At 39.4% G+C, this 23,816-nt stretch overlaps 1 protein-coding gene across 2 annotated transcripts; it reads left to right on the top strand.

Moving 5' to 3' along the window:
• The first annotated feature begins 3,927 nt into the window (after positions 1 to 3,927).
• On the top strand, positions 3,928 to 23,389 carry acox3 (acyl-CoA oxidase 3, pristanoyl). Of its 2 annotated transcripts, XM_054601514.1 has the most exons (20): positions 3,928 to 4,019; positions 4,748 to 4,927; positions 5,968 to 6,065; positions 6,148 to 6,283; positions 6,834 to 6,908; positions 7,005 to 7,094; positions 7,239 to 7,382; positions 8,268 to 8,356; positions 12,259 to 12,355; positions 13,849 to 14,031; positions 14,177 to 14,299; positions 14,395 to 14,515; positions 14,649 to 14,771; positions 15,240 to 15,353; positions 15,491 to 15,606; positions 17,401 to 17,575; positions 17,667 to 17,734; positions 17,884 to 17,970; positions 21,900 to 22,065; positions 22,377 to 23,389. In XM_054601514.1, the coding sequence occupies exons 2-19, from the start codon at positions 4,808 to 4,810 to the stop codon at positions 22,017 to 22,019; spliced, it is 2,079 nt and encodes a 692-aa protein (XP_054457489.1). In that variant the 5' UTR covers positions 3,928 to 4,019; positions 4,748 to 4,807; the 3' UTR covers positions 22,020 to 22,065; positions 22,377 to 23,389. The 2 variants fall into 2 exon arrangements, with proteins under 2 accessions (XP_054457489.1, XP_054457488.1); XM_054601513.1 differs by having other exon boundaries at positions 21,900 to 23,389.
• The last annotated feature ends 427 nt before the right edge of the window (positions 23,390 to 23,816 follow it).

Genomic DNA, 23,816 nt, shown 5'->3' with positions numbered 1-23,816 from the left:
TTGCATTCTCTCTACTGACCAGCAGGGGGCAACTCTGATTGTATGGAGGTCTATGAAAAAAATTTAATGACCCCAGTGTACATTGTAAGCATGAGTTTATGGTCTCAATTGCTTGTTTCACTAGTTTCAAGTCTTCTTCAATACAGCATGATGTTCATTTAGTAAATTATGGTCCATTTAGAGTCAAATAGACCATAAAGCAGAGTATGCTTTAGGGCGGGCTTCCTGTGATTGACAGGTAGCTGCCGCTACCATTGCCGTATACCGAGTCTATATGTCACCCCTCTGCATTCCAAACGTGTAAACTTACATTCATTGGTTGCCAGATAAACAACATGGCGATGGTTGTATTCCAAGATATCGACAGCGAAATCACCGAACTCGTGGCTTTAATACTTCAGTCCACAAACCAATAGGTGACATCACAATGTCTATGTCCACTTCTTTTATACAGTCTAAAGGACAACTATGTCTTGGCAGGTGTATTGCTCAGGACCCAAGGAAGCACAGTATTGAGTGTGGAATTTGTATGAGTGGTTCTAGAAAAAGCTACAAGCAGCAACGCCACAGACCAAGCAATCATCCCTTTCTGATCAGACATGTGATCAGAAAGGGATGAGGATTTGAACGGGCACTGCAAGTTTGGCCAAAGGAAGATTAAACAGAATGCAATAGCGCTTGATCTGACAATTTCTTATAAAACATATTAATTTCAGTATATTTGCTAGATTTTAGGAAAACATGCTTGGCTGCCTCCACACACTCCCATAATCAAGTAAGATATTCCCTTTAGGGAATCACTGTAGGGCAGTGTTTACGTGTTTAATCATCTTCATGCCTGCTAAATGATAGCACATATTAATGATTGACACCATAAAAAATACTGTAACATACAATGTTTGGTACTGTAAAGCTTAGTTCTAAGTTTTGCATTCAATTCACATGTTCGGAGATGGTGCTCTTACTTTGATGTGTTCGTAGAGGAACTTGTATTGTTTTTAGTTCCCAAATAAATCTGCCTGAGATGAAGGAACCTCTGGCCGTAAAGCCCCGTCCCGGGGAGGACTGGGACTGCTGGAATCGGAAGACTGTTAAAAAGGACAAAGGAGGTTTGACTGTTGTTGTATGTGGTGCCGGTAATTTTGGACAATATTTAGTTTAAAAGACTTTGATTTTGGATTTGTGGACATCTGGACTTGGCTGTGGGAGTACAGTGCGAGAACATATTCTTTAACGTATTCCTTGCCATTCAGGATGGTGGGGCGAGAAGGATATAGATATAGCATGGAGTTTAGTGGAGAGGAGGCAAAAAGTGGGAAGGAGGGTGAGCGGAAAGAAGTAGGGAGGAATTTGATGTATCGTTGGAGAAAGAAAAACAATGAAACAAGTTTGGGTGAAATGGATGTTGGAAAAGCCAAGGTGTCAAAAGTTCTAAAAGTCGGAGAGCAGAGGCCAAATAGGGGCAGGGGTGTGATATATGGACTATCTTTAGGTGTTAGTATGAAGGATAATGTTGAGAACTTGCGAGTAAGTAACAGAGCAGTTAATAAAGAATCTGTGGCAGCAGTGTTTTTAGAAAAAGCAATGGAATGGAAGGAGTTTTGATAAAAAAGCATTTAATGGGAATCAAGGGAAAAATGTTTTATTGGATAATGGACTTTTTTAATAAACTGTCCTGTTAAAAGTAGGAGCTGAAATGTCAAGGAAATATGAGGGAGAAAATGAGACACCACTAGGAAGTGTGGTCACTCCTGTACTACTCTCAATTGCAATAAATGACATCTTTGGAAATATGGGAAGGTCATTATTTGCGGATGATGGGGAAAAAAGGAGGAAATTTGGAACATGTAGTTCAAAAAACGAAAGAAGAGATTAAAATAAGTTAAAATGTGGGGGAAGCAATGGGGGTTTAAATTGTGTTGATGTTGATGAATGTTATTGATAAGTGTACAATCCTTATGGTAGTATAGCAGATGGTTCAGCAACAGAAACCACCCTTAAACAACTACAAAATGGGTATAGGTGCAGTAAGAACATCACCTGTGTGTGCCCTCCAAGTAGAGACATGCCATTGTGTCTACGCAGAAAACAACTATTGGTTAAATATTGGATAAATCTGAGAGGTCATGAAGATAATCACCCTACCAAACAAAGTATTTCAGGCATGCTGGGAAAGACATAGAGTACCTACAGGAGTTTCTGACTTAGAGTTTTGCCTTGCTGTCATTTGGCCAGTAACTCCTTTGTGGTTGCTAAAAGATCCAGAGGTAGGTATAGAATTGATGCAAATTCAGGTAAGACATAAAATGCAGATTTATTGAGTGAGTTCTACGGGTATAAAGATAAAAAAATACTCAGATCATGTGCATTTTGTTACCGACGGATCAGCTACAGACAGAACAGGCTCTGCTGCTGCAGTTCCTAGTCACAAAATTTAAATATTTAAAATGCACAACTTTTTTAGCTGTGTATAGTGTTGAGTTGTATGCAATTTTTACAACTCAGACCAGAAAAAAAGTCCTTTTTCTCAATGAATCCGTGTCTGCACTCTCTAGTCTGAAAGTCAGGTGTCTCCATTGCGGACCCGCCAGGCCTATCTCCTGCTGGGGCTCCTGGTTGTGCTGCCTTGGGGCTGGGCCTCTCAATTGCCCCAATCTGGCCTCTCACCTAATTGCTACTATATATCCATGTAATCATAACTATTATGATGGTTATTTTAATTATAATTGTTTTTAAATGACCATTATATGATAATATGTAATTATATTATTATTGTTATTATTATTATTAGGATATTGCTGTTGAAGCATATATTTATTTATTACCACTGCAATAATTCCACTACATCTTTTGTCTTTCCACCACACATCTCATAAACGACAGACTTAAAGACAGACTGCATGTCTGTCTTTAAGTCTGTCTTCCATGTATGTGTCACTATATATATATATTTTTTTTTTTTGTCAAATTGCTTCACCAATTAAAACAAATTATAAATAAATAAAAAATGATATGTTTTACGGCTCATATAGGTATCAGAGGAAATGAAAAAGTGTTAGTTATCCAAACCAGAAGGCAAAGGGCATCATAAGGACAAATATCAACAGAGCATGGCGACAACATTGGGACCAGGAGACGAAGGGGGAGACACCTATATTCAGTTCAAAATAAAGTGGGCAGTGGGCAAAGGTCATAGTATCAAGGGTGAGAATAGGACACAGCAATCTGCACAGCACACTACACATGACAGGGAAGCATCCAACCGGTCTCTTGAACAATTTCACAAATTGTCCATAAGAAACTACATACATTCAAACTAACATGCCAGGGGGCAACTGCAGAGGATGATAGACAGAGATAGACAGCAATAAAAGCTTGGAAAAATAAAAATAGAAAAACTCAAATAAAGAAAATAAAAAAAGAGAAAAAAGGGGACAAATTCTGATAGTGTAATTACATACATATATCACAGGTAATGCATGCCCTTACTGTTGTTATGTCCTTTTTGTTGGTACAGCTTTTAATAGTTTTTATATAAAGTTCAAACTCTTTGTAAAAAAACGTTGGCTGTAAACTTGTGCATATAGCATTTGGCAAGAATAATCAATAGATTTATGATATACTCTCTAATTGTTATGTCATAGGTAAAGAATCCAAATACAACATGTTCATAGAATAATGCAAAATCTTTTTACAGAACATCAATAAAACATTTTAAAATACAAAGACTAGGGATGAGCGGGAGGCTCAAGTAATCTGGGTAGAAGATGCTTTACCAACTTCTCGGGAGAAACGGGACTGATGGGGAAAGTTTAGTAGGTGGGACAACGTATGAACTGATTGAAACCGGAAGGTGGCAGTAATGCGACCAATAGGATGCAAGCTTCCGTTTAACGTCACAGAAGAAGAAAAAGAAAAAGAGGCACCTCTGGCATACATATTTACGACACCAAGCTGGACACGGACATTTAGACAACTGTCTAAGAAGAGAGAAGGGAAAGTTGACACAAAACTTTAAGGTACGACTCGACGGAATTTGTTTCCTGGTCCGGACTCTTTTTTTTTTTAGTTTACCTTCCATTAAAAACACACTTTAACTACTGATATAACCGACCGTGTAATGTTCATGTTTTCAGTTACTTTAACGCTAATAGATTACACAACTTACACAACTGTTTACTTAGACGTCAACTCATCTTCTATCGGAAAATGTGCGTTTTGGCTAACGTTACGTTCAAATAACGTTAGTGGAAAGAAAAGACTTTATCCGAGTGGAGGTTGACACTTTAGTTAACACATTAAACAACACGGTGTATGACAGAACAACAGAGGTTAAATAACGAGACGGGTTCAACCTTGCCCTCTGCTCTCTGATAGCAGCGGAACACAGCGTCAGATAAATAGTGAACTTTAGATTTGATCATCTCTGGCAGGTTAATATCTCACAACCATGGGCACATCAAACAACATGTCTGCACAGACTTTATGTTTTTTTTCTCACAGAATTCCTTTGTAATAACTTGATTGATTAAACACATTCATTAAGCTATATGCCACAATTTTATCAGCTATATTAATAAAGTTCTTGCAACTAAATGTTGTCACAGAGACCCCTTTTATTATGCAAAAATCCCACATTCTCAAACTAATTTAAAGGTAATTAAATTGTTATATACCAATTGTTGCCTTGCAAACCTGTGTTGTACTGCTACTTAACTAATGGATCCCCCCCCCTGTTTCTTCCCAGAGAGAGCAGAGTGCCTCAGGACCCTGCATAGTGAACCGCTTCAGTCTGATACGCGTGAAGATGGATCATGACGTGGCTGACCTTCCCAGTGGCCCGCTGGATTTCTACAGGAAAAAAGCCTCTTTCAACTGGAAGGACATGCTCTTCTTCTTAGATGGAGAGGAAATCGTGGCATTTAAGGTAGCTGTCAGCATCCAATGCTCTCCGTAGTTGGGACTATATCTGCAGTTTTCTTTCTTTAAGTAACAGTATGAATCCATATATCCACCACGCAATATATATATATATGAATAATAATCTGTGGAATATTAACAATCCTTCTGTTTGATTTTTATATCATATTGTAGTTATTGCTCTTTCACCATTTATTATTCTTTACTGTGTAATAACTTATTTAGTATACCTGTTTTGATTTTTTACATATGTCTCTTGTTTGCACTATCCACTCTGCTGCTGTAATCCTGCAAATATCCCCGCTGCGGGACTAATAAAGGATTATTTTATTTTATCTTATCATATCTTATTAACTGCCTCTTTAAAAAAGAAAAAAATATTTCGGAGGTGCATTTACAGATGGCAGTGTAGAGGCAGAAAGAGTGAGAGAAGGGAATGACATGCAACAAATATTCCAGAGGCTGGAAATCAAACCCGCGGTTAAGAAGCACGCGCTGTCACCGAGGTGCTCATGCCTCTGGTTTTAATGTAGTTCATTAAAGCCCTGTCGTGAAGTCTCCTACTGGTAGTATTAAAAATAAAGACACTGCAGCAGGTTAACCTCCAACACGTGGTTAATGAAGTGAAAAATACAAAAATTAAGAATAACAAAAATATTACATTACATTACAGTCATTTAGCAGACGCTTTTATCCAAAGCGACTTACAATAAGTGTATTCAACATAGGTATTCAAGAGAACTACTAGTCACCAGAAGTCATAAGTGCATCTCCTTTCTTAAACAAGCATCTAAGAGCATAAACCAGAGCAAAAGTACAGCGCAGAAACAAACTAATACGAATACAATAAGTGCTAAGTGGAAGGCTCAAATTTCTTGATTAAGTTCAGGAAAGGATCAGGTTCTGGATTTAAATAACTTAAGTTACGTACGTAAGTAACAGGCTGTTCCTGAAAGCAGCTAAGAGCACATTTTTGTAGCCCTACGTCATCTAAATGTTCCTCCACATATCACATCCCGTTCATTTCTCTCCTTCTCTGTGCTGCAGCGACGCGTGTTAAAGACCCTCGAGGATGACCCTCTGTTTGCTCGTCAGCCTGGGGAAGACGTCCCTATCGAGGAAATGAGAGAGCGGACCTTCCTCAGGTATCAACATACAGTTATATCCTCTGCTACTGCATCTTTTGCTAAATTATTTCTATATAATGAACATAAAACAAATCCACAGGGTGAAGCAGCTCTTCCGCTACGACTTCCTGACAAGAGACGAGATAATGGCAAACCCATGGAAGACTGTGGTTCTCAGTGATTGTCTGGGAATGTATGACTGGGCCATGTCGGCCAAGTACTTCCTCAACAAAGGGGTAAGTGTGCATTTGTTGGAGATGTGCAAAATCAGCAAATGATCTGTCAATCACAAGGTAGCCCCGCCCTAAAGCATACCCTGCTTTATGTTCTATCCGATTCTAAATGGACCATAATTTACAAAATGAACATCATGCTGTATTTAAGAAGATTTTAAACTAGAGATTGAGACCATAAACTCATGTATACAATGTTTACTGAGGGAATAAATCAAGAGAGAAGTAGAGTCATTTTCTCATAGACTTCTATACAATCAGACTTATTTGTGCCACCAGAGGAGTCGCCCCCTGCTGGGAAGATGCCAATGACGCATGTTGTGTTTGTTTGCTAGAAAGTGTTGTGTTTTTAGGGGAGACGAGATGAGACATGGCATGGATGTAGAGTCATAAATCTTTGAATAATTAAGTTTTCTCCATTACATATTTTTTATTTGTGTATAAGAGGCATTACATGCTGACATGGCTGCTAGCATTGTCGTAGACTTTTTCCTCCCTTTTTAGCCATCATCTAATCCAAGTCAAAGATGCTGAAAAAAATCTTCTGTTTCAGATGTTTGGAGCGACCGTTGCCAACACAGGATCAGGGAGACACAGCAAGTTTGTTGAAAATACCGAAGACATGACTGTAAGTGTTCAGCACAGCTTAATGCCGCCAATAGCACCACCTAATGTCACTCAGGTTTATATTCCTTAATTATATTCATCACGCATCTGTTTGCAGACGTATGGTTGCTTTGCACTGACTGAGCTGAGCCACGGCAGCAACACCAGAGCCATGAGGACCGCGGCAACATATGACCCCGCCACCCAGGTCAGCACACACACACACACACACACACACACACACACACACACACACACACACACACACACACACACACACACACACACACACACACAAAAATGTCCCGCTACATCCCAAGTTGCAGTCGAGCTTTAACTTTCTACTCCTCAGGAGTTTGTGATTAACTCTCCGGACTTTGAAGCCGCCAAGTTCTGGGTGGGGAACCTGGGCAAGACCGCGACCCATGCTTTGGTGTTCGCTCAGCTCTACACACCCGACCAGGTGTGCCGCGGCCTGCACACCTTCATTGTGCCGGTAAGACTCTTGACCCTGACCCCTTCACCACATTACAGCCGGTTATTATCTGAATTTATCTGATGTGACGTCCCGCAGCTGCATATCAGAAAGCAGTTGAAATGACATGTGATGTCATAGCAAATCAGCTTAAGTTTTAAGCCGAGTAACAATTATTGATATAATTTGAGAGCTACTCTGTTACTTAGACCTGGTGAAAAGAAGATATTCAAATTTTGAAATAGATGTTGACTGATTTGATTGGTTTGGCAGAACTGATATTGGCCGATGGCTGCTCAGCCGCCACCAGTCACACTGAGACGTACGTTATTGTTTTACATAGAGTCATACACATAATCTAATGCGACAGCTGTTACTCCATCAAATGGCCCTCGTACTTTGAGACCGGAAGAGGGGGAGGGAAGCGCTGGCATTCTACAAAAGTTATCTGTCCACTAAACAACACAACAATAGCAGCTCTTTGTCCACGATCGCAGACAGACAGGAAAGAAAATAAATAATTCGACTGTTACTTGTAAATTTTGCATTCTCTCTTCCAAATAATCCAGATACGTTTATGAAAAGAAACACACTTTAGGATGAAAGCTGAAGCTGAAAACAGTTGAACTGTAAGTTGGAGTTTAATCAATGAAAGCAATTGAAGTCTTATGTAAAAAAAGGAGCAGGATGAACACTTCAGATATAACCCTTATTCACAATACACAACAAATTGGATTCTGAAAAAAGCATAAAACTTTTTACTTTTTAACAAGGATGCCTTTAAATACGTCAGCCAGACAAACTATTATAAGGAAAAGTAAATAGTGTTAAATGTGGACCAGAGATTCATATACTCAAGTGTTTCTGTCCAGACTGAGATATGACTCTATAACCATTGTACTGCAGGTAAGAGATCCAAAGACCCTTCTCGCTCTGCCTGGTGTGCTGGTTGGAGACATGGGCAAGAAGCTGGGCCAGAACGGACTGGATAACGGGTAGGTGACAGCAGAGGGGGACAACGGGCCTCACGCAAGAACCACTCACATGAACAGATTCCTTCTTATGTGGCCTGTACAAGTGATCTAGGTGTTGACTTTATCCTCTTTGACTCTATAGTCTCTATATAACCTAACATACAGTGGTTGTCTTTTTAATGTGGGCCCTAATCGGACATACAGCCTATGTGTTATGTCTAAGGGAACACAGGGAGTAACATCACATGTTCACCCAAACCCTTTGCAGAAATAGAACCAAAATGAAAAGAGAAGGGTGCTGGAACACTTCAAAACACATGAACATTTGTTGATAGAAAGATGATTAACAGAAATAAACCAACTACAATCGCTAAAGTGGAAGCAAAGGATGTCAGAGTCTCCAGGGCCAAAATTATGAACAAAACCCCCACAAAACAATACTAAACCACCTCACTTACCAGAAAACAGGAATAGCAAAGTAAATAGAACAGCAACCGACAAACAGCTCAAAAGTCAAAAAAGAAAGAGTGCTGGTTCTGAGGGTTGATATACAGCTTCACTGACGCACTGATGGACTTCAGGTTCTTTGTTTATCCCCAAGTTTTTAGCATTTTACTATTTGGTTTTATTTTCCATTTATCATTATCAAGTTATTTTCTGACAGAAGTGGGTCTGACCAGGCAGTGACCACTTGTTGTCAATTCATACCCGAAGGGACAACGACTTCAGTTAATTGTCATGTTTTATTGTCTTTGCGCTCTAACTTGCTGAAAACAGCACAATACATAGTTGTAGTTTCACCCACAATTCTAGCACCATCCAACTGAACTCCTGTGTCCAGCATAAATGAAACGCTCACTTGTACTTCAGCTCATGAACTTTGTCTTTACCCGCCGCCATTTCTAGCTACTGCCCTATCTGCACATGTGCAACTCTCAATAGTGATGACAAGGAAGTGCAATTGCTTTAGTTCAAATTTAGTTTATCTATAAAGCACATTAAAAAATAAGTAAAGAAGTCCAAAGGTAAAAAACAATACAATGCAAAAGAAGGCATTTTACTTGCCCCGGGCAAGCAGGCAATCCTTATTGTTGAGTTCTGAGGTGCCTTGGATTTTTTTATTAATTCTTTACTCTGCTATACTGTAAATGAGGTCACTACCTCAGTGTTTAAATAAAGGTTGAATAAAGCAAGGGGGCTGTTGAATACAATACAGTATTGACTGTCTGAGACATCTGGATCAGATCTTTTCTTCTGGATATTTTCCAGCTCAATCATTTCCATTGTAAAGCTCAGGATGCTCATTTCAGGCTCTAGATCCAAACGCATCTCTTCAACTTTTTATTTTTCCAGCTCCCAATGCAATTTAACTGTTTATTAGCTTTTCCACTACGTTTTGCTTCAAGCACCATTTCATTTTATTCAGCTCAATCATCGATGCAGAATTTTTCCTGCATCTTTTGGCTTAGGAACCATGAACAGTTCAAGCCTTCAAATTAATACTTTTTTACGACACAATATACTGGGTGTGTGCTCAACTTGATCAATATTTCACAAGCTATTTATACATTCACGGAGACAATTGAAAGATAAAGAGGGCTCATACGGCCATCTTGAAACCATACTTATACTTCTGTTGTAATTCAAAGTGCTGTGGTTTTAACCATAACCACCACTCACCACTCACCTCACCAACCGTCCACAGTATGTGAGGTTAAGGGAGTGTGAGTCAGATTGGGTGTCCTGCAGCACGGGGGCCCCACAAGGAACCGTTCTGGCTCCATTCCTCTTCTCCATCTACACATCGGACTTCAAATATAACTCTGCTACCTGCCACCTGCAAAAGTTCTCTGACGACTCTGCAATCGTCGGCCTCATCTCCGCCGGCGATGAGAGGGAATACAGAGAACTGAACCAGGACTTCATAGGATGGTGCCGGCGGAACCGCCTCCAGATCAACGCTGGTAAAACCAAAGAGCTGGTGGTGGACTTCCGCCGGGGTAAACACTGTCCTCCGGAACCGGTGAACATCCAGGGACAGGACATTGAGATTGTGCAATCTTATAAGTACCTGGGTGTTCACTTGAACAATAAACTGGACTGGACTAATCATACAAATTCACTGTATAAAAAGGGTCAGAGCAGACTCTATCTGCTGAGGAGACTGAGGTCCTTTGGAGTGCAGGGAGCACTCCTGAGGACCTTTTTCAACTCTGTGGTGGCATCAGCCATTTTTTATGCAGTGGTCTGCTGGAGCAGTAGCATCTCAGCAGCCGACAAGAAGAGACTGAACAAGCTTGTCAGGAAGGCCAGCAGTGTGCTGGGGTGTCCACTGGATACGGTGGAGGTGGTGGGAGACAGGAGGATGATGGCCAAGCTGTCATCCCTGGTGAACAACACCTCTCACCCCATGCAGGACGCCCTGGCAGCTCTGTGCAGCTCCTTCAGCCACCGGCTGCTTCACCCCCGGTGTGTGAAGGAGAGGTACCGCAGGTCCTTCCTTCCTGCTGCTGTCAGGCTGCACAACCAGCTCTGCTCCCAGCAGACCACATGACACATGACAATAAAAACACTGTGCAATAATAGTTAAAATAGTTATTTTTCTGTCTGTAAATATTATATTTCAGTTATTGTGTTTTTCTACTGTTTTTATTGCTTATTTATAATACTTGTTTTTTATTTTTTATTTTTTATTTTTCATTTTTTTATCTTGTCTTTCTTTACTATGTCTCTTGTGTGCACTTTACTCTATGCTGCTGTAAGCCTGCAAATTTCCCCGCTGCGGGACTAATAAAGGATTATCTTATCTTATCTTATCTTATCTTATCTCACCATCCACTGGTCATGTAAAGCAGCATCATATGTCTGTCAGTACCTCAGTAAGGCTGCTAGATGGAGCTACATTCACAGTTTTTTAGCAGAGAAATGTCAGACCCGCAGGAAACAATGGAGAATGCTACTAAAACATGCACAATATATATGATTATGATAATAATAAATAATTATGATACAAGTTCGGTAAGTAATTTATCCAGTTATCCAAATATTTACTAGTTTAAGCTTCTTGCATGATGCTAGAAATCACAGTAACTAGGCCTGGTATTAAACCTCAGTTCTTTTGTTGATACTGATACTTTGTCAAGCAATAAAGCAGAAGATGAATTAAAGTCAATCTTTAATTTATTAATTCACTTTTGCCGCTTAAAGTTGTTTTACATAATTTTAACGTTTTGTTTGTAATTGTATATATTATTTTTGTGTAAAGAACCTTTTAATATTACTATAGTGCTAGAATTATTATTAAATGCTGGTCAATGCTGATACCTGTGCAGTCACCTTTTTGACTTTTATTGTAATGAAAGATTTAACAAAATGGTCTCACACATTCTTTGATATTAAACACTTTTTGAAATACGTATCATCTTTAATGTGCATGTTGGCTTTGTCCACTGATAAATAGACATACAAAAAGAGTGATGAATTTTGTCCTGTTCTAGCTATTTTAGAGTTAAAACGGTTAGTTTCCAGTCCTGTCCTATCAGATTCTGTAAAGGTCATTCAATATTGTTGTTATACAAAGGGATGCACAATGAAATGGAAGTTGTAGTCTCTTAAGCTAATCATGAAAATACAAAACATTTATTACGCTGAAGGATGAGTTGATGATTTTAACAGCTAATGGAAAGAAGCTACACTGTTGTCTTGTGGCGAGGTAGAGAGATCAGCTTGCTCGGTCAATATAGCAACCACTGGGGAATTTATGTCTTCAGTGGACTGCATTTACTATCAGCACTGACTGGACAGCAAAATAAAAGACTGGCAAATTTTCCCTTTTTAACAAGAACTTCTTTTAGAAATACAGTATTAAGTAAATATTGTCAGTGTCTTTGTAACCAAAGACTGTTTCATCTTTTTCTCTTCAGGTTCGCTTTGTTTCATAATGTGAGGGTCCCTCGGGAGAATCTGCTGAACAAGACTGGAGATGTTACTCCTGATGGCCGCTACGTTACACCATTCAAGGTTAGTAAGATTTCCACAGGTGGCCAGAGAAAGCCCTCAATAGGCATTCCAAGCCTCTTAAAGGTAGTTTGTGTTAATGTTTCTGCCCTGACAAAGGATCTTTTGCCGAGGTCAGCTTTGAGTTGGAAAAAGACAAAAATGGAAACGTGGAAGACTAGCATAGCTACAAGACCCACTAAATAGCATTCCAGTTAAACTATAATAACTATGATAACAAGGTGGAACATTTTGGGAAAGCTCTGAAATGTTTGCTAGTATTGTACAGTTTGTGGATATGTATTCAGTTGGAATCACAGAATGCTAGTTCAAAGTGGAAATGCTGAAGAAAACTGAAGAGCTTCTCCTAAAAAAAAAAATGTCACAATGGAATGGAAAGATTAAAGATTAAATCATTCAGTTTGTGAGGAGGCATCACCTGTATGCAGTTTGGAAAGAAACCAAAGACTCGTTCTTATAGATGTCAAAGAAACTGTTTTACAATACCAAAGAAAGCTATGCTATTGAGAATGGAAACATTTGTCAACTTGAATTCCTTTTGGTAAAGTTCATTACATTAAGAAATCAGAAATGGTTAAACAATACAAAGATGGTGGTCTAGAAGATTTTGATGTGTTGAAAATAAAATGGTTACAAAATCTTTACGGAATTTGGTTTGGGCCGTATTAAGTTTGTTCTGAAATGGGATTTGCACCACGAATTTTCACGTGGAATCCGACCCAGTGGCACAGATGACAAGCATTAGGAATAACTATATAGTAATAACCAATCTTCTTTTTGATGGTCTGATTAACTCATGAAGATCAGTATTAAACTGAGACTGTTTCATAACCAGTTTAAAGTTCCTCACAGTAAGCCAGCGCCAACGTTCTTGTTATTCATTTATTATCCAACAAGTTTGCAGACAAGTCCAATCACCTGCTTAAGCATTGGCGTAAAATTCTTGTGATTGGTTCGCCCCCTCCAGATGAAAGGGTCTTCAGTCAGATGGACGTAACCCTTTACAGGGAATGCAATGTTACTGCTCGCATTCACAAAACAGCCATACCGGCAATTTGCCTGAAATGTTTTTGTGTTTTGAGGTGGAAATTTAGTGGAACAGATTTCCCTCAATACCATTCCCTGCTTTCGCCCATGCATGGAATGTTCCTGAAAGTTTCAGGGATTGACTGCGTCTGTGAAAGAAATTTAAGTTGAACTTTCTCCAGTTGTTAACAGAACATCCCATCAGGCTGAGTAAACAAAAACAACGTCATATGATTAACACACCTGGACATGGAAACTTTGTTGGACAGGCTAAACAGGTGCTTTTTTAAAAATCCTAAAAATCCATGTTACCTATTTTCTTGGGTCTTAAGTAGCTCTCTTTTTTTATTGTCCCACACCAACATTTTGTAGGATTGTGATCAAACCAAGGAGAATTGTTAATATAGAGTTTTTCTCTTTTATTCTGTTGTTCCTTAATGTCTTTACGTTGTATCTTTCCTCTGCTTCAGGATCCCAACAAGCGTTTCGGGGAGTCTCTTGGTGCCCTGTCAGGGGGCAGGGTGTCCATCACCCGGATGGCCCTGGTCAACCTTAAGCTGGCTCTGATTGTCGCCATCCGCTTCTCAGCGACTAGGAGACAGTTTGGACCCAAAGACACGGAGGAGATTCCTGTTTTGGAGTACCAGTTACAGGTCAGGGTGCGAGGGAGGGGATTTAAAAGCAAATGTACCTTATCAAAGTAAAGAGTAGCTTGTAAAAATGACAAAAGCTATCTAAACCTATGTTAATTATGTACATCTCTCAGTTTGGAATGTAACATTTTCTTTTTCTTCTCAGCAATGGCGTCTGATCCCGTACCTGGCAGCAGCGTATGCTCTTGAACACTTCTCCAAATCCATCTTCATGAACTTTGTTGAGTTCCAGATGGGACAGATAATGAGGGACAAGAGTGACAGACAAGTAAGTTAAGGACGAGGTGCCTGTTAAGATATGTGTGTCCATATCCTACTATATGAATTATATATTCTCATCTGTCTGCTGTGTGTGTTTTGCAGGCAGAGATGGGCAGGGAGATTCATGCCATTGGCTGCTCCAGTAAACCACTGGGCTCGTGGACCGCTCAGAGGGGGATCCAGGAGTGCAGGGAGGCGTGTGGTGGACATGGATACCTGGCCAGTGAGTCTCCAACATACTCACAAACTCACACACACACACACACACACACACACACACACACACACACACACACACACACACACACACACACACACACACACACAGAGACCTAACTACCTTCTCCCTCTTTCAGTGAACCGCCTTGGTGATCTGCGTAATGACAATGATCCAAACTGCACATACGAAGGAGACAACAATGTGTTGCTGCAACAGACCAGCAACTACCTGCTCAGCTGGCTCCAGGCTAAACACCGCAGTAAGTCCCCTATACACTGAAGGATTGTTACAAGCTTTTGTTGTTGTCAGTTAATGGAGGCAGACCTGTAGTTGCCACCAAAATTCCATTAAATGGCTGTACTTGAATTTTGAGTCTTGCACAAGGGTTGATTGGCAATCACGTATTGGTTATTGATGTTTGTAATGATGAGTAATGATGCGCCTGCCACTGTTAAAGAGATAGTATGGATGCTTTGAAGTGGGGTTGTATGAGGTACTTCTCCATAGTAATACCTACAGTAGATGGAGTTTAGAGAAACTGCTATAGAATGAGGTGGTGCACCGCCTCGACGAGAAACATTTTGACTAAGGGGTCTAAGGGATTTGACTCATCGACTTTGCCCTGAAAGAGACATTTAGATCAAGTACTGGCAACCTCACACAATGACAGCATTGTGGCGCAAGAACTGATCTCTAAATTCTCAGCTGCTATGTTGTCTGGTTTCAGGCGGTGTGCGGATTGAGTCTCCTCTTCACACTGTGGATTTCCTGGATGATTCCAACAAGATCCTGGGAAGCAAGTTCACAGCAAGAACAATGGAGGAGTGCATGGACTCTGCAGGTACTCCTAGAAATCAGAAGGGGTTATTCCCTGAAGTCAACAGGTTTCTGAATATACATCAACCTGTTATATTAATATTGCAGATACAGGATTTCTCAGTTTAACCTAGTGAATATACTGATTCTTTGTCACATCAGTGCCACTGGCTGCCTATAAGTGGCTGGTGTGTTTCCTGCTGGAAGAGAGCCGGAGGAGGCTGGAACAGCAGAGGGCCTCGGGGAAGGATGAGTTTGAGGCCCGCAACAACAGCCAGGTAAGACCAACACACCTTCCCTCCATCTTCCTTTGGGTTGTCCATCATGTCTGATGATGACTCCTAATTATGTTTGTTAGGAGTGCTTGATGACTGTAGAGTTTAAAACGGGATACACGCTGTCTTATCCCCTGAGTATTGACATCAAGCTGTTAAGAAGAAACACCCATTTGGATCATTTGTTTCTTTTTTTTGCCCCATGTGTATTTATTAATTATAAAATAAACTAGTTATCAGGAATTATGAGAAGATACACATGATGTTTCAGGTCTCCAGGCCAGCTGATAAGAAACAGAATAAATGGTGTTCAGCTAAACGAGAGTGCGTCATCTGGTTTGTGTTATTATGACACAAATGAATATAATGCAGGCTGGAGGTCAGTGTCAGACGGGCGTGCGTTGTGGTTCTGGGAAATGTGTGTCACTGGATTCAGTCATTTAATTGACTTGTTTTGTTAGTGTTAATATGACACATGTTATAATGTTCATTGTAGAAATGTAAGAGTTTCTAGAGAGTTCAGAATGTTGGTATGTAAGGGTGTACATGTGTGTACAAGTTTTTACAGAGACTTTTGACTGCTCATATCCAAGAAGGTAAAGCTCCATGTACAGTGTGATTCAATTAGAATTTAATAAAGTGGCCCCCATTTGCAATGCAATTTTATTTGCTGTTCACAGCTCAAATACCAGCAATTTGTAATTCATTCATACATTTAATAATTCCTTTACATTAAATTCAAAAGCCCCCAAAATATTCAGATAAAAATATTTATATTATATTTATTCTAATATATTCAGCTTATTAAAAAGGAGATTTACACTTTTTTGTTTGTATCTAATTTCACTTGTTAATCAACCTTTAGTAAAAAGTAGCCTAGTGTGCTATCTAATTTGTGTGACCAAAAGGCTAGCAGTGAGAGTAGCTATCTGGGAGTTTTTCTCCCAAGTTGCTATACCAGAAGTTTTCCTGTTTTGCCATTCTGGTGACATTGCATGAATGCAGCCTCAGGACCAAGACAGGAAGCAGAGAGAGCATGTTAGCTTAAATGCTAAAGCTATTATTACCAAAATCCTGAAACCACCTACGCGTTAGCTGCTGTTCCACTAGCTTCTTTAACTCAGTGCTAAGTCTTATTGAGGGCTTTTACCAGCACAGTAGAAGCTTTACTGGCATGTGAGTCAGTACTATATGACAAATATGAAGAACCACTGCAAAAATACAAATCACTCAACTCCCTGTTCACCACTACCGTTCCCTGCTTGCCCTCCTTCAGTGGACCGTTTGCTAAACTAACTGCCGTCAAACTAACTGTTCAAACTAACCAAAGTTGTCTTCTGATTTCATCTTTCCAATGTTTTCACTGTAACCTCACAAAAAAACCCGTCTTCAACCATTCTAGTGTACCACTCGAGTGGCCTCTTCAGACTAACGGGTGATGTTTTTCTTAGCCGGCAACCTCCAGTCTGAAAAGTGAAGCCAATGCGAAATTGTCTTAAACTTGTGTTCTTTCTAATGACCATCGGGGCGACTCCTGTGATTGTATAGAAGTCTATGAGAAAATGACTCTACTTTTCTCTTGATTTATTCCCTCAGTAAATATTGTAAACATGAGTTTATGGTCTCAATCTCTAGTTTCAAGTCAATACAGCATGATGTTTATTTAGTAAATTATGGTCCATTTAAAATCAAATTGACCATAAAGCAGAAATAAAAACGATGCTACAAATATCTCCTGTGTGTGTGTGTGTGTGTGTGTGTGTGTGTGTGTGTGCGTGTGCGCGTGTGCGTGTTTAGGTTTACTACTGCCGTTCACTGGCCATCGCCTACATAGAACACAACTGCCTCCAGAGGTTTCATGATCAGACCACTGATGGGGACACACCAGCTGGTCTCAGACCTGTACTGAGTAAGCTGTGCGCCCTGTATGGGCTGTGGAGTCTCAGCAGCCACATGGCCACACTTTACCAAGGTACGTACTCTACTCTTCAAACTGCATGCATCCATCTAGATAACACATTGCATTGTATTGATATTTGTAACATGGTCATGTTCCCGTACAGGTGAGTACCTGAGTGGAAGGAAGCCCACAGAGTTGGTCCAGATGGCCATTCTGACTCTCTGCTCCCAGGTACAGAAACATTCCATCCTCTTAAACTATTTAAAAGTGTTTATTGTATTATTTGTCCCCTTTCTTGTTTCCTTCTATACTTCCTACCTGTCTTTGTAAATAACCGACTTTAAGCTCAACCTAAACTGCTCTCTGTGTGTCTCCTCCAGCTGAAGGATGATGCCGTAACATTGGTGGATGTTTTTGCACCTTCTGATTTCATTCTCAACTCACCCATAGGCAACGCTGATGGACAGGTAAAGACATACACACACTCAAATAAAGCCTAATTATACCTCAGTATTTAAGGTTTTGGGCATAAATAATGCAAAAACACTTTTTTAGTGCTTTGACAGGTGAGAGGGTGCCTCCTCTTTTTATTAGATCAAAGACACTATTTCCATGGTAACACTTTTCTTTTCAATGCGACTTTTGTGATCAGATGAGCCAGATCTGAACTCAGCTGTGTCTGAAAATGTGAGACCACACCATATATTTTGTGGTCAAAAGAGCTGCTGTAAGACGGTGGTTAATAAAACATTTCATTTTTTTTAAAATTCTTCACAATAAAAGTCCCCTGTTATTTTTGCTGCTTACTCTTCCTCCCTGCAGTTTGAGTAGACTTGATTGATTAAAGAATAGGTGCTAACAATGCTCTTCTAATTCTGTGATAAACACCTTTTTTCATAACTTCTTCACAGTAAAAGTACCCTGTTAGCTTTTATTCTGAAGCAGCAAAATCAGGAATTGTTGTATTTTTATCAGCAGTGACTTTACACAACTCAGAGACTGAGGTCTGAACTCAATACGAGCCGGCATGTGGTCCGGCTGATCGGAGCCCCAGTGACGAAAGACGCATTGAAAAGGCCAGTGTAACCACGGCCATATTGTTTGTGGCACAACATAAAAATTGTATTCTTTCTTTGAGGAAAAACTTATCTGGTGAGAATACGCATTGTATTGAATACCAGTAGTGTCATTTTAGTAGATGGGCCACATACAACCCGATATGATCTCAAGTGGGCCGGACTGGTAAAACCATTTCATTATAACCTTTAGATAACATCACCCCCCAAACATTTGAAATTATTAATTAACTATCCATTTATAAAACAGATGATGAACACATGATCTGTGTCACTACGGTACATTGAAGAAGAGATGAGGAGACACCGGAGCTGTTACTGTTAATTTCTTTTTTAAACTCAAACACTTTAAGCATCAGCAATGTAACTTTTGGAAAGAATGTTTTTGTTCCTCTAAATAGCCTGGTCCCAAATATCTAGCTGTTAGCAAATGATGCCTACACTCTAGCGTTACTTAGAATTGCTATGAATAATTAATAGTGATAATAACCAGTGAGCCTCAATGCATGTTCACAATCTTTTTTTACATTCTCCAGGAATTACCATTACAATCAGCATCAATGTATTTCTTATCTTTGTTTGGAATTTAAGTGCAGGCACGTTTCACTTGTAGATGGAGTTACAATATAAGTAAGTAATATGTTGTAGCCTGAATTGATTATCATTTATAGACGAAATAAGAAAAATATTATTGATTGATAAATCATTCATAAAAATCTGTGGAAGGTACATTTTTGGCCGATAAATAAATTAAATTATTATAATAGTTCAGAAAATTGAATCTAGGCTGTTTTCTTATTTATATAAAGAAAATGTTTTCATATGTAGACTAACAATAATTAAGGCTATTGCAGACAAGTTTACATTCAATTATTGTATTTTCTTTCTAGGTACAGTGAAGGCTCTAAATACTGTTGTATTAGGAAACAAACCTGTCAGTCCGATTGTTTTAATTTCCTCTTCACATTTCTCCTTTTGTAAGATTAATATTATAGAGAGAGATCATAAGCTTTCAAAACACCCACCAGAGTGACTCAGTCAGAAGCCCTCCCCGTCCCCATGTTGACCCACTCTAGGACACTTTAGGTCAGTCAGGATAGGTCCCATTACTGGAAGACGGCTGAAGAGCTTTGGCTGCTGCCCCTCCCTCTTCCAGGAAAACACAGACGGTGATGAGTTTTGTCATAAATTGTCTTTGACAGTTGTTGACAATGACCCTATCTGTCCCCCCACGCTCATAAAAAGGCTCAACTACAGTTTGTTTTTCCTGAGAAATGAAGACCCACGGTGTATTTTGTTACCGTCAGCCCCGGGGTTGGTTTATTTTTGCAGCAGAAATTGGTTTCTAGACGTTTCATCTGTAATATTTGGTTTGAGAGAGTTTATAGTTTAATACCACTGACTTCCTTTTGTCTCTCCTGTAATACTTTCTACTTCATCTTCCTCACCTAGAAAAATATTTTGGCATGTATCTGTGCCATTAGAAGAATGGGAGGAGACTAATAGATAGAAAAACATTACTTTCGTTGATTATTTTCAACGACAACATCAGCTGTTTGCAGCAGGTGTTGCACAGTCCATTATACATTATGATGCATTCAAGCTCTATTCAGTCAAAATGAGTATTGGACGAAAGTAAATTAAATCATTTTCATGATGTGTTCAAATCTTATCATGTTAAAATGTAGTTTTTGGAGAGAAATACTTCAGTTGTTTGAAAGAGATGTTTTCACAGAAATATAAAATAGATATTAGATAGGGAATTATGGCCTATTTATCTTAACTGTCTAATAACAGTCTTATACAGGTCACCTATGATGGCTAGTAATGCAGGATCCAGATTATTTTGGTTTATTTTGTGATGTAGTGGTCTATATCTAAAGACAACAGGCCGGGTATGTGATGTGATTATTTCACAGCTGAGGGACTTTGTTTGGTCCAACGTTAAGCGGCCTGAGGAGAGCACGGCTCAAAACACCCCTCATTAGAAGTTAACCTTTAATGAGTCAGTTTTATAGGAGGTTTTAGCTGCTAACTTTTAAATCTCCATCTTAAACTGGATTAAGAAAATGAGTGCTAAAAGAATGTCAAGAAGACATTTTCAAATAATTTGACACATTGTTTTGTCAGTACAAAGGAGAAAGAAAGGACAACTTTGGGGTTTTCAGTTGACACCACACTTCCTTATAATAATGATTAGTGTGTCACAGAAAGTCATCTGTTCTTTAACTTTGCTACTTTGTATGTGTAACCTGTGCATACTTTGTATGTGTAATCATTTTCACCCGTTCTGCAGAAATGACCCTCCCTTCACCCTGTTGCTAAGCAACAGTGAGAACACACTGGTCTAACTTTATTTTTTCAGAGTGATCCTGAAGGTGTAAAGGGAATAAGAAGTCATAGCAGTCGTATTGGGTATTATATCACGGCTATGAACCAATCAGATAGCTTGATTGAAACCACCTGTTTAATTTAAAAGTGTTATACAATTAATATGAGGCCTCTGTGTATCTGAGGCTTTAGGGTAGTTGCGGGCTTGATAATTCCGATTGTTTGGATATGAGTCATGATTAATCTTAATTAAATCTAGTCTCTTCCAAACAGCATAAGGGGAAATCCAATATCACATAGTTCAGTCCAGGTCTCCATCTTGGTCATGTGTCACGTCTTTGTAATCGTCCTTCCTGTAAACCTATAGTAACGACCCCATAACAACAACAATGCAATGAAGCAGAAACATCGTCAAAATAATCCCATCAGATAAACAGCGTGAAGTCGGAGTTACTCAGCAAAGTTTCTCAGCCTGTCAATCTCCAGATTAATTGAAATGTAACCACACAAACAAACTTCCTGTTCAGCTGCGGTGGCGTACAAATACCAGAGCGAGGCTTCGAGCCGTAATTCATCAAATCTGTTTGGGTTGTTTGTCTGAAAGTGGGAAGAGATGTGACATTTGGAAGGGGCTAGTAGTGTGTTTACAGAATCCTCCAGATGACGGCTTTGCCTCTTCTTGTGGTTGGCGCAGATCCAAGTGCAATCAAAAAGATCTTTGATTGCACGTCTGGTTAGACAGGAAGTGATGATGGCGGGTCAGATTAAACAGGGAGGGAGCTCTATCATATCAGAACATGGCGGCATGAAGGCGATGTCCACCCACACTACAATCCCCTTTTCCATGTGATCAACAATGTCCTTCAGTCCTGTTAGAAAGATGGATTAGGAAAACGGTTCTAGTTCCAGTGTTTTGTTTAGCAGGGATGTTGGATCAGGACCTTTATCAGAGATAAAAACCCTCTTCTCTTTGTTTCTCCTTCACGTAGCTTTACAAGAACCTGTGGGCGACAGTGATGCAGGGCAGCAAGGTTCTGGAACGGCCTTCCTGGTGGAAAGAGTTCTGCTCAGACAAGCCGGTGGTTGGATCCCTCCGTCCCAAACTCTAGAATCCACTCAGGACCACGAACCTGGACGCTGGCTGGAGAGTCTGAGGTGTAAAATCTATGTGTCCTTAAAGAATGTCCAAACTGTGCAATTTAAAATGTTTGTATGTACACAAACTTTTTACAAACAGCCTACAGTGCAAAACTGACCGTCGTGATAATTGGTTGGGATTCACCAACATGGATTATTTTTCACCAGATGAAATTATGATTTAACTTTAAATCATGTTGCAGAAAACTTTGAAATAGAAAAAGATTAAATTGAAACTTAGTTTTCAGTTTTTGAGCAAAATAATCAAGTTGATTGAAGAAAGTAAAACTCAGTTGAGTTTTATGATGCTGCCGCTGATTTTCTTTTAGGATTCAAGTTTTCTGGAGCTGAACAGGAAGATTGGACCAACAGGCAGTCTCTTGTTTCCTTACTGTGGAAAAGTTTTTTCTTATCGTGCTTGTTGTCTGCTCCATTCATTCAGCCATCAAGGAGGCGATATCAGTGCTTCTCTGCCCAGCTCCGTCTCTCTCTTTTGTTGTTTGAGGGCCAAACTAGCCGGAAGGAGTTTTACGTCACTTCTGTAACATTATGACCTCATAAAGTTACGGAAGTGAAGTGTAGAATTCAATGGAGCCGTTTCAGGCAGCTCAGGAGCTTCTGAGGGGGGTAACTCCTTTTAGGCGTGGACTTCAGGTTTTACACTCTACGGACCTTTTACATGTACAAAAATATATATAACACAGTAAAGAAGAGGAAACAAGTGGAAAAAGCATAATAGGGCCACTTTAAGGAATACAGAGTAGCTGAAGGTCTCCCCCCACCCCCCTTTCAGCGTGCCTAATAGGTCACGACAGCACACATTTATTTGCTCATGTCATTTAATTTGCATTATTTCAATTCAGCATTTTTTATTGTGCAACAGAGCTCTGCTAATTTTTTAATCACCATTTTAAACTGGATTAACAAAATGAAGTGATACTTGAATGAGCTACAAACTAACTGTTTACTAACTTTTGCTGGTAAAAGAATGCCAATAAGAGATTTTCAAATCTTTTTACACAGTTCAAAGGAGAAAGTAGGGATGATTTGGGGGTTTTCAGTGGGACACCACTCTAAGTGGATATAATGATTTGTGTGTCACAGAAAGTCGATCATTGGCCTTCACTATCATCTGTTATGCAATACGTGAATTATAAATGGGAATAATTACTTGTCTATTCTTAAAGCAATAGTGCCATTTCAAGAAATGTAAAAAAAAAAAATGTTTTTGTTTTATTTCATATGGGATGTAATTATTTAATAATGACTCTGTTTCAATTCTGTTCATGTGTAGATTTACAATCAGTGTTTTGATAGTTTACGCGATGCAAATTAAATATGTTTAATAACACGACTGATGGGTTCTTTTAAGACGAGATGTGTACAGTATTTGTTGTGCTCTGGTGAATCCTGAACGACTCGATTTAAAAAAAGGACCAAACACAGAGGCATTCATAAACTATGATGTTTCAAAAATTCAACAGGGAACACGAACAATTATCAGACATGGATGTTGTATAAACTTTAATCTGAAATTAAGTTGTATTGCTGACCGGTTGGAAGAGAGCTTTAGCTCTACGACCGCACATAAACACATCCTTCCTCCATGTATACCTCAGACATGCACCACCATCATGGATCATCAGGACTCGAAGATCTGCAAAGGGAAGAAAATTGGGAATCAAAGTTTATAAAATGGACCAACAGAATTTAAGTAACTAAATCCCCAACGCTAACTCCCTGATCTTGACTCATCATTTATAGTATCA

Source organism: Anoplopoma fimbria, chromosome 7 (assembly GCF_027596085.1).
Source record: "Anoplopoma fimbria isolate UVic2021 breed Golden Eagle Sablefish chromosome 7, Afim_UVic_2022, whole genome shotgun sequence".
In the NCBI taxonomy this organism is placed as follows: Eukaryota; Metazoa; Chordata; class Actinopteri; order Perciformes; family Anoplopomatidae; genus Anoplopoma; species Anoplopoma fimbria.
This window is presented reverse-complemented; position numbering and strand designations above follow the sequence as displayed.